We start from the raw sequence: 15,864 nt of genomic DNA, 5'->3' as shown, positions 1-15,864 counted from the left end.
GTCAATGATATATAAAATTAAAATCAGAATAATAGATATTTATTTTTTTCTCCAAAAATAAGTAAAAATGTAGTATGAAAAAAACAATCAGATAGATTTTGTATATTCTCTTGAGTAATATTCAAATACCAAGGCATAAAATTACAATCATCAACATTTGTAAGAAACAAATTTATGAAGAGTCTCATAATAGAAACGACAGAACAAAAATTATATGCAATAATATAAAAAATCAAAGAAGGAAATACGGTAGTTTGTTTACAGATGTTCATATTTTTTTATTAAATCAATAAGTCAATGCAGTATGTAAAATTACAATCATCAAAATTTGTGAGAAACATGTAGTGAGATTCTCATAATATAAACGACAAAACAAAAATTGTATACAATAATGATATAAAGAATTAAAAAAAAAAGAAATAGTTTGCTTTCAGAAGTTCAGCATGTCATCATTTTACTTCTAATGAATTCATGCAAAGTAGTGTGAAATTACAATCATCAAAATTTGAAATAAACATTCAGAAGAAGTTTCATTATAAAAATGAATAAAAACAATAAAACAGAAATACAGTAATAATAATATTTAGAAAATTCAAAAAATGAATAGTTTATTTTCAGGTGTGTGGTGTGTATCATGTCACAGTCCCAAAATATTTCCCTAATATCTTTTCAAAATATTTTTCAAATGCTTATCAACTTGGATAAACAACATTATTATAATCCAATTGCAATGTCAGATAAAGAATTCATTTTTTTCATTATTCAACCTGCAAACTTAGGTCAAGTGATCATAATGCACAATGGAACTGAAGCCACAAGTGAAATAGAAAATGTAGTTGGACATATACAGTACGAGCTTTGATTCAGTAAATGTACATGGATATTTTCTTCATGGTATTTTTGAATAGAGAATTTTTCTCAAAAGAATATTAATTTTTGAAAAACTTATTCGTTAAAAAAACTCCATTTCAGTATTTTTATTTATATTTAATATTATTGATTACCTACTTATTCCATTATCTCACAAAATTAATAATCAGAAAAGTTTTAGGCCTACCGTACTGTTTTTGCACATTTTTAAAAAAATGATACCCCACTTCATCATAATATAATGTGACGGGGTAATAAATAATATTTAATGATATATAAATAGTATTTAAATCAATAAAAATTATTATTGATATATAGACTAGTAGTATCAATAAAAAACTTTTATGGAGAAACAACCAAAATAAATTCCTGTTGCCATATCTATAATAGAAAACAATCAAAGCAAAAGATTCACGTTTTCAATTATTTTACTGACCTGGGCAATAGTAATTTTAGTGAAACCCTTCATACTCCAATATCGCTATATATACATCATCTACTTCTGATCAAAGAAATAATGAGACTATAAAATATTATTCATTGACCGAGCGAAGCGAGGTCCAAGATTCAAGTTGACGGTTTTGCTTTTCTCTTGATGGGTGTTCCGCATTTACAGCGAAACACTGTATTTATACAGCCTGGTTGCACAAAATCCGGTTAAATTTTAACCGTGGTTAATTTCACGAAAACCAATCAGAGAAGACCTTTTTGATGGAACGGCTTCTCTGATTGGTTCTCGTGGAATTAATCACAATTAAAACTTAACCGGCTTTCTAGTTTTTCGAAAATTTAATTTAAACGTGGACTATGCCCCATTTTGGAAAGCAAATTTTCCAACTCCAGCTGTTTAAAGTATAGAACTTAACTAAATCCCGAGCTCGGAAACCGGTCCATAATGTCCTTAGGCATTAAAAACCAATTTGCAAAAATAGACGAAATACAGCTGACTCAATTTGTGTTTCCTTCAGGATAATAATATTATGAGAGTAGGAGGAATTTTCTCCATACTCCAATATTACTTGCTTTCTTTGTAAGGGCTACTCGTATTTATATAAAAACATATTGAATGTAATTTATAATCCAGCTGACAGTTGATTTGTTTTTTAATAGAATAACTAGTGACCCCTGGGTTATAGAACTCGCTCATGAACTGTTGTATTGATCTCTGAAATCCGCAATTTGTAATTATACCCTGAGTTGATGAGAATTATTATGGAAACAGTTAAATATCTCTTTTACAAGTAGTATGATGACATTAGGTTCCATGGGGATCCTATTCCAATTGAAAAAAAAACTACTTTCTATCGCTTCAAAACTATATTCCGCCATCTTGGATCCAACTTCATTTTTAATACAACTTCTTTTTTCAAATAGGAACGTGGTCATATGATACATGATTTCGATACAGAATTTAAAAAGAAAATTAATGACAAAACCTGCACATATATCTGAAAACGTTTCAATGATCTCAACATTAAAGATAATACTAATAATTAATTGACCGAAGTGAGGTCTAAGATTCAAGTCGACGGTTTGGCATTTCTCTTAATGTTTAAATGTTTATATATTGCGCATTTACGGCGAAACGCGGTAATGGATTTTCATGAAATTTGACAGGTATATTTATGTTCCTTTTTAAATTGCGCGTCGACTTATATACAAGGTTTTTGGAAATTTTACATTTCAAGGATAATATAAAAGGAAAAAGGAGCCTCCTTCATACGTCAATATTAGAGTGAAAATCAGACTATAGAATTATTCATCATAAATCAGCTGTCGAGTTGACTATAAATTGCATGCCATGATGCATGCAATTCAATATCTCTATGTAACTTGGTAAAAAATTAGCACCTGTGTAGACTATAAATTGCATGCCTGATTGAATGCAATTTTTATGCACTATTAAATAGGATGCAAAGAACTTATAACAGCTCGTCTGGGCGCCTAGATGTCTTCTGGTTTTCTCGCGCTAAATTCTGGAAAGCGTTATATGTTAATTGAATCTTGTGTAAGCATGATCTGATCAAATAAATAGTTAGTGTATCAGTGTGGATGTGCTTATGGTTTGGGACGTCGTTATAACTGCGCGAGGTCTACTGTTCACAGAACTACTAGTGATACAAAAATGAAATATATGGGTACCTACATTGAATAATCGAGTGTTAGTAAACACTAATAGTAGCTCTACTCACAATTTTAACACTGAACAAAAAAAATTGTCATAGAAAATTTGTCAATGTCATAGCAACTGCTATAATAAGAATGTTTATTAATAAGAATGTTTATTTCGCCAAATTTTTACATAATAGTTACAAAACATGAATGATTTGGCACAGCCAGCAAAGTTAAACTTGTGCGCTAGCTGTGAGTTCATAAAGCAAACAGTACGAAGTAGCCTATAGCAATACTGAAAAAAGGAAAAAAATATATACCTATGTAATAAATATTATAGTAATACTTCTTATAAATAATACAATGATAAGAATTGAATAATTTCGTGTTAAAACCAATTATACAGATGATAACCAAAAACAAGTCATACAGCCTACATTTAAATCTTCTAAATGCAAACTAATGAAGAAGAATACAATAAAAAATGAAATTTTCAGTTGTGAGCACATCCCAGTGCTTAATCAATTTTCATAAATAATACAAAAGATAGAAAGACATTCAAAACTCAAAAGAATCATGAATAGATTTATTAACATTTAGGCATTGTAAAATATATATTCTGCTTAACCCATACATTTATTTCCTTGATAAGTGCTTTAGTAATTTTTGAATTAATTAGTTTTATCGGAATTTTGTTTGAAAATATATTGCAAAGATAGGTGAATTGATGTCGACAAACTACTAGTTTTATTAAGTTGATATTGAAATTATTTAATGCTAATGAACGAGTTTGGTACGGTATATTTCTAATTTCTAGATTACTTCTATTCTTATTTAAGTGCAAACCTAGTTACATACATCTGTCTTAGTGTGGGAACACTCAATTCTTCAAAAAGTTTCTTACTTGGGTATCGTCTTGGTTTACCCAGTGCTGCCCTTATAAGATGCTTTTGTAGTGTGAAGACTTTATTAAAGTGACAATCATATGCACCACCCCAAGCTTCAATCGCATATTGAAACAGCGAGTGGGCATACGCAAAATAAATTGATCTTTTTACATCCAGGTCTTTCAATTGATTTACTTTGTAGAAACTATAAATAAGAAATTTAAGTTTAGAAGATAGGTAATTCATATGAGTATCCCATTTCAAATATCTATCCACCATCACTCCCAAATATTTTATAGAATTAACTTTTTCAATTTGTTGGCACAAACAGTTCAACCCATCATTCAAGCAGTGAGGATCAGAGTGCATTTTCAAATGCAATGAGTCCTCAGGTTGACCTGCTAGTGTCGGAGAAAAGGTGATATACTTTGTTTTTTTTCAAGTTAACAGTTAGAATATGATTATCCATCCAATTCTTCATAATTTTTAAACCCTCATTAGCAGATTGGTATACTTGGTGCCAGGATTCACCCGAAAAAACTAAGGCTGTATCATCAGCAAATGAAATTTGGGTACAATGTGGTATTTTTAATTTTAGAGCATCGTTCAAGTAGATCAAAAATAATACCGGGGACAGAACTGTACCCTGCGGTAGACCAAAACTAGATGATTGATCTGTAACTGATGTACCATTCAAGTTTAATGTTTGTTTTCTGTCCTGAAGGTAGCTTTTCAGAAGTTCATTACATAAGCCTCTTATCCCACAATTATTTAATTTCTTCAATAAAATGCTATGAGGGACGGTATCAAACGCTTTTGCTAGATCTAAGAATACAGCCAATGTTTTTTGTTTAGAGTTGAAGTTTTCATCTATCAATTTAGTTAGGAGGATAACTGCATCAGTTGTAGACTTTCCATGCTGAAAACCAAATTGATTTTTTTCTAGGAAATTATTGATGTCTAGGTAATTTAACATTCTTTTTTTAATAATCTTTTCCATAATTTTAGAGAAGCTATTCAAAATACTAATGGGTCGATAATTTTCTGGATTTGCCTTATCACCACTCTTGTACAATGCAATAATTTTTGCAGATTTAAACGCCCTCGGAAAATAACCCACTGAAAAACATCTATTTATAATATGTTCTAATGGGAGAACAATATGTTCACTTATTAGTTTGACACAATGAGTACTGATACCATCTACCCATGGAGAAGCACCATTATTCAGTTCTCCGATTACTTCTAAAATTTCGTTTACACAAGTTGGGCTCAGGAACATGCTATCTACTGGAGGTGCATTTAATGATTGTGGTATTTCAATATTGTTTACAGAGTCCAATAATTTTTTTGCATGTTCAACTCCTACATTCACAAAATAATTATTTAAAATTTTTGGATCAATTTTAGGCTCTTGATATACTCTCTCTTTTCCCATCAATTCAGAAATACACTCCCATCTTTTCTTGGAATTGTTTTTATACTCTGCAAATTTGTTGTTGTAATAATCATTCTTTGCTTTCCTTATTAATGAGTTCAAAATATTCCTATAATTTATGTAGTCTTGTTTAAGTTTAATATTGAACGGTTGTTTATTCAGTTTAATATGAATTTTATCCCTTTTACGAATGGCTGAAATCAAACTAGGAGTAATCCATTTTTTCAAGGGTCTGTTTTTGTGTGAATAATTAACAGTTTCTGTGCATTTATTAATAATTTCATTCATCTTGATGGTAAATTTATCAACTAAGGTGTCAATATCATCGGTAAAATTGTCATAAATCTCATCCCAACCCTGAGTTTCAAGATCTAATTTTAGTTTATCAAAATTAATTCTAGTTACTGTCTTACTGGGGATAGTTTTAGAAGCTATCACAATTAGTATTATCAATTACGCGTATGTTACAGTCAATAGACAGGCAGACAGACGTTAACATTAATATAGAACTTATAAATGAATTATTATGTTGAGTATTATTCAGCTGAAATCATGTGTCGGCGCATAAAGGACAGTCAGTGTGATACCAGCCTGCCAAATAGCATCAGCTTTTTTAAATGAAATGAAAAATTACATTAATAGCATCTAATTAATTCCAGCTGGCTAAATGATAAAAAAATCGAAACAAATTTTTCTTCTTTAGCACTTTCAATGTTATTTGTATATTTTGAAAAAGGACGATGGAGTTAGGCCCGCCGCAAAGTAGACCCACGTTAATCCACGAAAAGCAACCCACGCTGTGGAATGTTTTTTAAACCATTGCTATAAAATTATTCATAATCAATCAGCTGACAAGTGATTATTCATTGCATGTATTACACAGATGTCTAGAGAAGCCTAGCAATGGTTTACAAAACATCCCACGGCGTGGGTTGCTTTTCGTGGATTAGCGTGGGTCTACTTTGCGGCGGGCCTTAGTGAACTCTGCTGTCCAACGAACTTGACCTGTAATAAGGTTCAAAGAATACGTGTTCAACATTTGAAGCTGATTGATCAATTCTCTCTAATGTTATTGTAGAACATACAAACAGATGGACAACGACTTTGGCCTTCAGTAAGTCAAAGGTGAGAACTCGCTAACGCTCGTTCAATAAATCATTGCAATTGTTTATTTATTTTATTACTCAGTGAAACCTGGGCCCTGTTTCATAAAACTTATAAGTCACGAAATACAGGAGGATCACCATTCCAATTACATGCTCTATACAGCTGATAAAATCAGCCGTTCCTGTATTACAGGACTTCCAAGTTTTTATGAAACAGGGGACAGTGACTTACAAGTCCTGTAATACAGGAGAGTCACCATTCCAATTACATGTTCAATATAGCCGATAAAATCAGCTGTTCCTGTATTACAGGACTTCTAAATTTTTATGAAACGTCTTATTGCAACAAAAAATTTCTGTCTCATCATAGAAATATGAGAGATACAAAAAGAGAGATTCAGAGTATAATTAACTTTTAAACTTTCTTTTAGAAAACTCAGAACACATTTTGAAAATTCAAATTTCCAATATATTTTTTAAGCTTTCAAATGTATTTTCATTTCTGTCAAGGTATTGTTTACAAAAATCAGAATATATTACTTTTGTAAATTATAAATTCACACAGGAGGTTGATATGGCGGAAGGTGTGGCTCGTTCATCAATTGGGCTAGTCAGTCGGGTTGAGCGAGGGGTTTGTTACCACTGTCTGAAAAAAATGGCTTTTGGTGGCCCTGAAAAGGGCCAAGTTTGTTGCTGGTGGCCCTGAAAGGGGACCAAGATTGTTGCTGGTGGCCCTAAAAGGGGCCAAGGCAGGCTAGATGTTTAGTAGTCGTCGACTGGCGCGATACCACGCCGCGCGAGGGTCCCGGGCAGGTCCGTCTGGTGCGAGAGCAGGCCGGCAGGGGCTCAAGTCAATAGTTCGCAGTCTCCACTCTGGTTTACCCGGGCTACGGAGAGGGCTGACCGGGTGATCTACTAGCCAGAGGCCGTGCCGAATCTCCGCCGGGAGGACCTCCTCGACCACTTCCTCGTTTAGAAGGGGCCTTCGGTCAAACCCCGGGCAGGCAGGGTCGTAGGCTTCCGCTGCACACACTCCGATGTCGGTTCGGCACCCAACCCGCGCATCCAGAACCGCGCGCCAGTTGTTAGGCTGGGGCGCTAAGTCTTGGGGCGCAGCTGGCGCGGCGGTGTACAGCCTCAGCCTCTCCTCCACCTGGCGAAGCCGACGTAGGGCCCTCCTCTTCTGGATTCGGCGGCCGGCTCGGTTCCTCCTAGGCATCGGCTGGGTAGTAGACAAGGAAGACACCTCAGGTTGCGGTTAGTCTCGCCGTGGTTCCCTCATTGGCCTGCTCGCTGCTCTGCTCCTGGTCTCGGTAGTGGTCTCGGCTGGTAGTGGTCTCTGGTAAAAAATAATATCAGTACCAGAAATTTAATATAATTTTCTTTTATCTTGGCAGCCACCAACATTTGTGACATTAATTGCATCAAAATTGTATTCCAAGAGCAGTATATCACGACTTATACAAGATGCTAACATTTATTATCATTGAATGCAAAATGGATGCCGGTTCAGTGGTGAATGTCAAGAATGGCTTCTCCAAAACTTGAAAGTAGACTATAAAACTTCAATACTAGGGACATCATGACAAATGCTCTATGTTTAATCTACAAACATCATATAATCACTGATGATGATGTCTGTTGCTATGCTATACTTGTTAAATTGAATAACATTTAGTCCAAATGCTCTTTGTGGGTGGAATTAACTTCATTGTATATAAGAGTACTAAATCTTATTATACTGAAGTTGCCAATCTTTATTATATTAAAGCCACATAGACAAGAAATTAACAGCCAATACGGCTGATTGTCACGGACAAACAACCTCGAAATCAATTAGGGAACGTACTGGAGGCTATGGGAAAACCTCCAAATCACGAAAATTTCACCTCCTGGCCCCCTAGAGACCCCCAATTTTTTCGACATTTGAAATCAGCATCGCACAGAAAATTCGATAAAAGCTATTTTGTTCAGCCCCCGGAGATAAGCCTATAGCCATAGTTCAATTTCAACCGAATTCAAATGGGGACCCGGGAAATTGAGTTTTCATCGAAAATTTGAAGTTTTCCCAAATACGAAAAATTCCCAGCCAAAACTATAAGATCGCTGTGAAAACTGAATACCAAATCTGTTGCATACTACACTGGAGGCTACGGAAAACCTCCAGACCTTCCAAATTTTTCCCCCCCGGCACCCCTGTACTCGCCCAAATATTTGGGACACATTTAAATTTGTTTCCCACAAAAAATTTATTTCAAGCTTTTTTGTTCAGCTCGCCAAGTTAAGTTAATAGCCATAGCTAAATTTCAACCAAATTCAAATTGAGTTTTCATCGAAAACTGTGTGTGAGATCTTTGTAACGTGTCGCGCCTTTCCTGGCATCATTCCAAGTTGTTTACTGACCAGCAGCTGTGATCTAATTATTGAAGAAGAAGAAGAGGAAGGAGGAAGGAGGAAGAGAGGAAGGAGGAGGAGAAGAAGACAATTGTGCGGGCGGAGCCCGCATCCCAGCCGGAGCGCGAAACGCGGAGCCTGCTACCCAACATTTATAGTCACAAAAGACAATTGGGCGGGCGAAGCCTGCCTCCCAGCCGGAGCGCAAAGCGCGGAGGCTGCTAACCCCCCCTACTGGGGGTGCAGGGGGCGAAGCCCCCTGCCGAGCGCGAGTTTCTAAAGAGTTGCTAAGTGTTCTAAAAGAACACTTCCAACTTCATGAGTGTAAATCTTTTGATCAGACCCTTGTCTGATTCAGCCGCCTTCATTAAACTATTCTACTATGAGATTTGTTGAAGAGTTTTCCTCTCACATAGAGCATTCATTTTATAGTCAGATATAAGACACTACAAATGCCAAAAAATGTTTCTTATCCATTAGATTTGATAGATTCAGTTACATTTCTGTAACAAAATTCAGGTAGACCTACTTTATAATGCCTGAATACAGGCGAAGTCATAGAGGTCTTTCTTTAAGCTAAGGTAACTTTTCTCCATTCAATACAGATAAGTGGAATTATAACCATTAATAAGACAGTCAAATCCTGGAATGTGACAAAAATTAATTGTTGATGAAAACATCTGAAGGCCACTTTTAATACGTCAGAATTAACCCTCCTCTACTCAGTTACTCAGGCACTTATTTATACATCAAGTTAATGAGCACTCCGCTCTTATAGTCCAGTCAAGAAAAGGCTATAAAGGGGAATGTTTGGAAGACAATTTTTGACCCTGCAGTTCTGTTTAGGGTAGTACGGAGGTAAACATATCAAAAGTCCCCACCCCTACCACATGTGCTAAGGGGGTGTGGGTGGTTCAAAGGTACCATTTTTTGGTTTCTCGCATATTTTTTTTTTTTTTGTTATTTTATTATTATAATTTTTACAAGAAGCACTGACTGGGAGAGAAAAACTAAGGATACTCCTTGTACTATTTCTCTCCCAAATTTAGATAATAATTTAAAAGTCCGAAATGAGGTTATGATTCCACTTTTCTGAAATTTAGTTCTTTTTCACTCAAAAACAACTAAAACTAAGAATTTTGAATTTTGAAGGTTGAGTAACTGGATAGGAAACAAAAATATTACACTCAAATCACTGATAATTTAAACATTTTCACGTAATTTACAAAATTTAGAGCCGGAGAAATAGAACTTATTATTCAGCACAGCTGTATACCTTATTGTACCATATAATACCTATTGTACCAGATTATACCATATAAATCTAAAACTATGAATCTTACGTACATAATTGTTATTTACAAAATTTAAGCTTACATAATTTCTTACAATATTCATCTCACAACTTTTTCTATACGGTATCTTCTCTAGTTATCGATATATCCTCTCTTGAAGGTGTAAAATTTTTGAAAAAACATGTTTGCCTCCAATATATTTCAATTTTTGCTCTTATAACCTTTTAAAAATCGATGGGAAAAATTCATGCTGATTATGAGCTTATAACGCATTGAATTGTCTTCAATTTGATGTATAATTTCACACTTATACGCATTTCCCTATAACTGTTGCAGCAGCATTAGTGTTGATTGTGAAATCTCCATTTTTTCAACAATAGACCAATTGACAAAGGAATTTGGAGGGAATGTTTTAGACACAATTTTTGACTTTGCAGTTTTGTTAAGACTAGTTACGAGAAGAACATTAAAATTCCTAACTCATGTGCTAAAGGGATGAGGGTGGTTTGAAAATTGCATTTTAAGCGTTTTGCTCCCACGCTCATATCTTGAGAACAATGTGTTCAACTGACATAACTAACTATTCAAAAATGAAGCTTAATAAATTCTCTACACTTTTTGTTCGCTGGAATTTTGTGATATTCCCAACAGTTACCAAGATATTCGCTCTTGAAGGTGTGTAATTGTTAAAATGACAGGTTTTTATCCAATGTTTTGCTCTTTCAGGGCTTATAAATCTCGAACAATGCATCATAAAAACTGATGCTTAAAGAGCATTGAATTCTCTTTGAAATGATGCTTTATTTCACTATTCCAAGTTTTCTTTTCATTGTTATAGCATCTTCAATGTAGGGGGTGAAATTTTCATTGCTGCAACAATTGATCGTTTGAAAATCACATTTGAAGGGGGGTGTCTGTGAAAAAATTTTTGACTTTGCAGCTTAATTTGGACCAGTTAGTAGGTGAACATGCCAAAAGTGTGCATCTTTATCCCCTCTGTTGAAGGTGTGGAACCACTGAGTTAACACTTGTTGCAGCAATGAAAATTTCACTTTTATAAGTTTACCTCCTTAAATACCCTAAACAGAACTGCGGGGTGAGAAATTGTCTTCCAAACATTTCCCTCTATACCCTTTTTTGAGCATCCATTGCCTGGACTATTATATTAGCTTTAGTATGCTGCTTGATAGGCCATAAATTAATAGTTAATAATGTTACTATTGACTTGACAGTTAGTAGTAACAGTTGATAATAATTGTAAGAAAAGCATAATAATGTCTCCTCAAATATTACTTACAATTGATATGATGGGCAAATGCTTTCCTCAAAACCACAAATATTGAATAAGAGGATAGTCACATCATACAAGGTAGACCTGAAAAAACATTTTAATTTGCATTTTAATTCAGGTTTCCGAAAATTCAACACTTGTGAAAAATCATAAATTATTACTCTTGAAAGTTTTAAATTTTTGGAGGGATGAATTTAGAAGATTTCCTCCTCTCTTTGAAATTCAATGGATGGGACAGGAATAACTTTTATCTGTCCGCCAGTTATATTGGACAGGTAGAATTGCAGGAAAATGAAAAATTAGGCGAACCAAAACTTATGATTTCTTGATCATGCTCAATGGATCACAAGGTGAAACACTGATCAAATGAATGTAACCTATAATTGGTATAGAGAAACAAGTTTTAGACTATCTGGAAATATTTCTCAGATCTTATGTTATTTTATCATAGATTGGATTATTTCAAACAGTTGAGGCTGTAAAGGATAGAATCCAGTATTAGAATTAAAACAACAAATGTGTGCGGTGGGGGGGCATGACCCTCTTTTTCCAGAAAAAAATTAGTTTATTACTCATAAACATAATGAGTTAATAGAGTTAAAACACGAGGAGAAAAATTAATGTTCTTGCAGCTTACTGAAAAATGGTAGGAATCATTTTCTTTAGCTCACTCATGGATTTCCAGAATTAACTAAAATCTCAGTAATCACATTTTTATAAATGAATCTCTAACCGTAGAAAGGAAACATGTCCAACTGATAGCATTGTAATGGCGAGGCGACGTTTTGAATAAATCATTTAGGCCTACTGCAGGTTTAGATTTTATCAAGTGTTTTGTCTCTTCTGTAAAATTATGAAAACTGGACATGGTGCCTTTCTGCGGTTAGCGATTCAGATAGGTTCACAAATATTATTTAATGGATTGAATTTTATATTATTGAAAAAATTATATTCAAATTATGAATGATTCATTATAAGATGATAATGTAGGTCTATTAATTATTGTATGAATCGATGAACTTTTTTGAAACATTAATTTCTTTTGATAGAGTCATGTTGAAAATGAAACTTTCTGAGCTCACGGAGGTCCATGCCTCTATGCCCCCCCCTGGAGCCGCCACTGCCTCTAGGCACACATTTATACAAGTTAATTAACATTTCGTTCTTATTAGTTTCAGTATTATGCTGCTCGATAGGCCGGCCATTAAGGCTAGGGCCACACGAGCGCACAAAGTGCATCCGTTGCAACTTAATTTTTGACGTCCGTTGTGGAAATACATAGAAGTGAATTGGTGACAACACACGAGGTACGTGCGTACCAAGTAACGGAAGTCGTAACGGACGGTGATTTTTGAACTGCGTAGAAATGCTACAATGGACGTCGAGACATGCAAAAGTCATTAGTTCGTCAGGTTCAATTGCGTAAAGCCAACTGACGTTGACGCACCACACTCAACGCTCGTGTGGTGTCATTGGCGACGGCCGCAAAAAGTAAGTTGCAACGGACGCACTATGTGCGCTCGTGTGGCCCTAACCTAATAGTTAATAGTAATTGTTACTAATTACTATTGATAACTATAACTAACTCACAGTTAATAGTAACAGTTGATAATTAATTGTAAGAAAAGCATAATAAAGTCTCCTCAAATATTACTTACGTTTGATATGATTGGCAAATGCTTTCCTCAAAACCAGAAATATTGAATAAGATAGTCACATCATACAAGGTGGACCTGAAAAAAAAAACATTTAAATTTGCAGCTTCTATACAATTCTAAAATTTCTTGAGCTGTGTCTCACCACTGTTTCAATAGGCCTTACATTACAATAATGACACAGACAAACAAAATCTTCAAACTCAATTATTTAATTCTATGTAGCCTATGCTAGATACATCTTGTATGTATTCTTAAAATAAGATTGACCATGATATAATATACAGTTAAAGAATAATAATTAAATTTAGATAACACAAAGTAACTCATTAACCAAAGCAATTTTTCAAATCATTCTAAACTGTATAATTATGTAACTGATATATTATTTATTACTTCTTAAAGTCCAACTTTGTATATGGAAGTTAAAATTTTCATGTTTTTAATGTATATGACTATTGTCAATGCTAACTGTTGTTTAGCCTGTGACAAATAATAAAATTGATTGAATTGTATCACAGCAAACATTTTAAATAAAAAGTTTGTAGGCTATCTCCACCACAATCAGAAAATTGATTTTAGTAGTTTGAAAATAAAGAACAGTAATAAATCCCTGCATTGATGGTGCAAAGAGATATTTTTATCAGCAAAATCTCTAAAAGCCATTGGCTATAATATGAACAGTAGGATCCCTGAAGGTGGGCTAGGCCAACAATAGTTGACAAACAAAAATCTAAAAAAGTGAGGTCCACGTTGTAATAGCAGTGTTTGATTAGCAATGGCGTTGCTATTATATCATTGTTTATCATTCGAAAAAGCAGATAGCACTACGGCCGCTATTCCATTCTAGCTCCGCAATGTTGCCAAATGGTTTTTCAACAATGTGGAAGTATAATTAATAAACAAAATATTTAAACTCAATCATTAAAATTTATAAATTACCGAATTGAAATAATCATTGAAAACTATATTTTCTTGACGAATAAAATATAATTTATTATTTTAAACAAGAATGAACAGTTGATATACCAGTATTAGGCTAAATATCGACTATAGAAGTCAGTTGCAGGGCTGAGAATCGGCAAGGCTGTTCCGCTATCTTTCTTTAATACCATTATAACATGGACCTCACTATAGGCCTATAGGGTAGTCGGAGAGGTCTGTGTAAGCCAATACTACTCAGCCTGTACTGCATAGCATATCAGAAATAGGCCTATAACAATAATCTGACTATCAAACAGACTTATTAATGGAAATCTATTTTCAACTTTAAATTCTAATAAAGGAACATATTAAAATAACAAAATTTAGGTCTACTCAAAATATGTTGCCAAGATATTGTGAAATAAGGCCGTAGGCTAATGCAAACGACCTACCGTACTTATTCGTTTGTAAAAGAGTACTGTAGTCATCAGTGTACAATATGTCAATATCATCATTTGACAAATTACTTGAGAAATAGCCTAACATAATTCATGTCTAATTTTTTGTATAATAATATTATAAATTGAGTTATTTTACAGAACAGTAGCTTACAAATTTCTATCCTAACCTAAGCTGTAAATAACTAATAGTGAGTAGGTTTTTGATTCATTCAAATTTTCCAAATAAGTGCAGTATCTCTTGAGTTTTTAATTTATTGTGATGTATTCTGTGATTCATTTAAAGTATAAATTCAATCTTCAAAATATTCAAATCATTATTCCTGGACTGAAAATCAAGTTAATGCCAAAGCAGTGTGTGATCACATAACCTTAACTTTTGGACAACATCAACATTTTATCAACATTTTTGGAGAGAAATAATACAGGCTTAGCCTAGTTTTTCCTCCAATGTTATAATTGTATTATGATCATAGTGTTTTATACAATAAATGAATAAATGAAATAAATGAATAACCCTGACTTACCTTATTGCACTATGTTGTTATGTTAACCACATAACCACATAAAAAGCCAAAATGTTTTTTAGTATATTACTAAACTATGAAAGCTAATTTTCAACTTGGAATTTTAATAAAATATCACATCGAAGCTTTGGGTTTAACGGTTCCAGCAAGCAGCAATTCAAGATCAACAAGGAAGAAACCCATTGCTTTGTTTTTGAAGATAATAATTTAGTTTAATAGAAACAAGTAGAAAAATGTAGTGACAAGGGTGTATACCATCTGACCGACCTAAAAACTGACCGACCTGCAAATTGACCGTCCTACAAACTGACCGTCTTGCAAACTGACCGTCCTGCAAAGTGACAGTTCTGTAAACTTAGGGAACTATAAATACCAGGTACGCGCAGTCGCCATTTTGAGTCACAGAAGAAGGAGCCAAATTCAAATTACATCCGTATGCTATGTTGTATGGTTTTGGACAGAATTTATATTGACATCACTGAAGGACTGAAGTGGCTTATAAAATTGATGAGAATATTTTTCTAACAAGGATAAATTCAAAAAATGAATGTATTGTTCAGAACAAAATGAAATGATTTGTATAAAATTAAACAAAACCTGGTACTGTACAAAACTAGTCCAGTTGTAGTCCTTCAACTCTGTGCCTCAACATTATTAGTTTTGGAAAGGTGCAGTCTTCAAAAAAAAGTTTCTATCAATCATAATTAATAGTCTACTCACTACTGCATGGATTATTATTAGATGTAGAAATTATACCAGAGTAGGCCAGTAAATTATTCATTTCAGTCCCATTTTGGATGAGAAAAAGATATAGGCCTAGGCTATACTACCGGTACTGTAGCTTGCACAAGCTTAGAAGACTCGCCGTTACTAGTGTATTGTAATAGTGAGTCTTCTAAGCCACTAG

The 15,864-nt window shown here is 33.9% G+C and overlaps 1 protein-coding gene across 1 annotated transcript; it reads right to left on the bottom strand.

Moving 5' to 3' along the window:
• Window positions 1-6,883: 6,883 nt before the first annotated feature.
• LOC111047804 lies at window positions 6,884-15,306 on the bottom strand. The gene is made up of 4 exons (XM_039443118.1): window positions 14,958-15,306; window positions 13,052-13,126; window positions 11,400-11,477; window positions 6,884-7,752 (listed from the first exon to the last, which is right to left on the bottom strand). The coding sequence occupies exon 4, from the start codon at window positions 7,630-7,632 to the stop codon at window positions 7,168-7,170; it is 465 nt and encodes a 154-aa protein (XP_039299052.1). The 5' UTR covers window positions 7,633-7,752; window positions 11,400-11,477; window positions 13,052-13,126; window positions 14,958-15,306; the 3' UTR covers window positions 6,884-7,167.
• Between the last annotated feature and the right edge of the window lie 558 nt (window positions 15,307-15,864).

Source organism: Nilaparvata lugens, chromosome X (genome assembly GCF_014356525.2).
Source record: "Nilaparvata lugens isolate BPH chromosome X, ASM1435652v1, whole genome shotgun sequence".
In the NCBI taxonomy this organism is placed as follows: Eukaryota; Metazoa; Arthropoda; class Insecta; order Hemiptera; family Delphacidae; genus Nilaparvata; species Nilaparvata lugens.
This window is presented reverse-complemented; position numbering and strand designations above follow the sequence as displayed.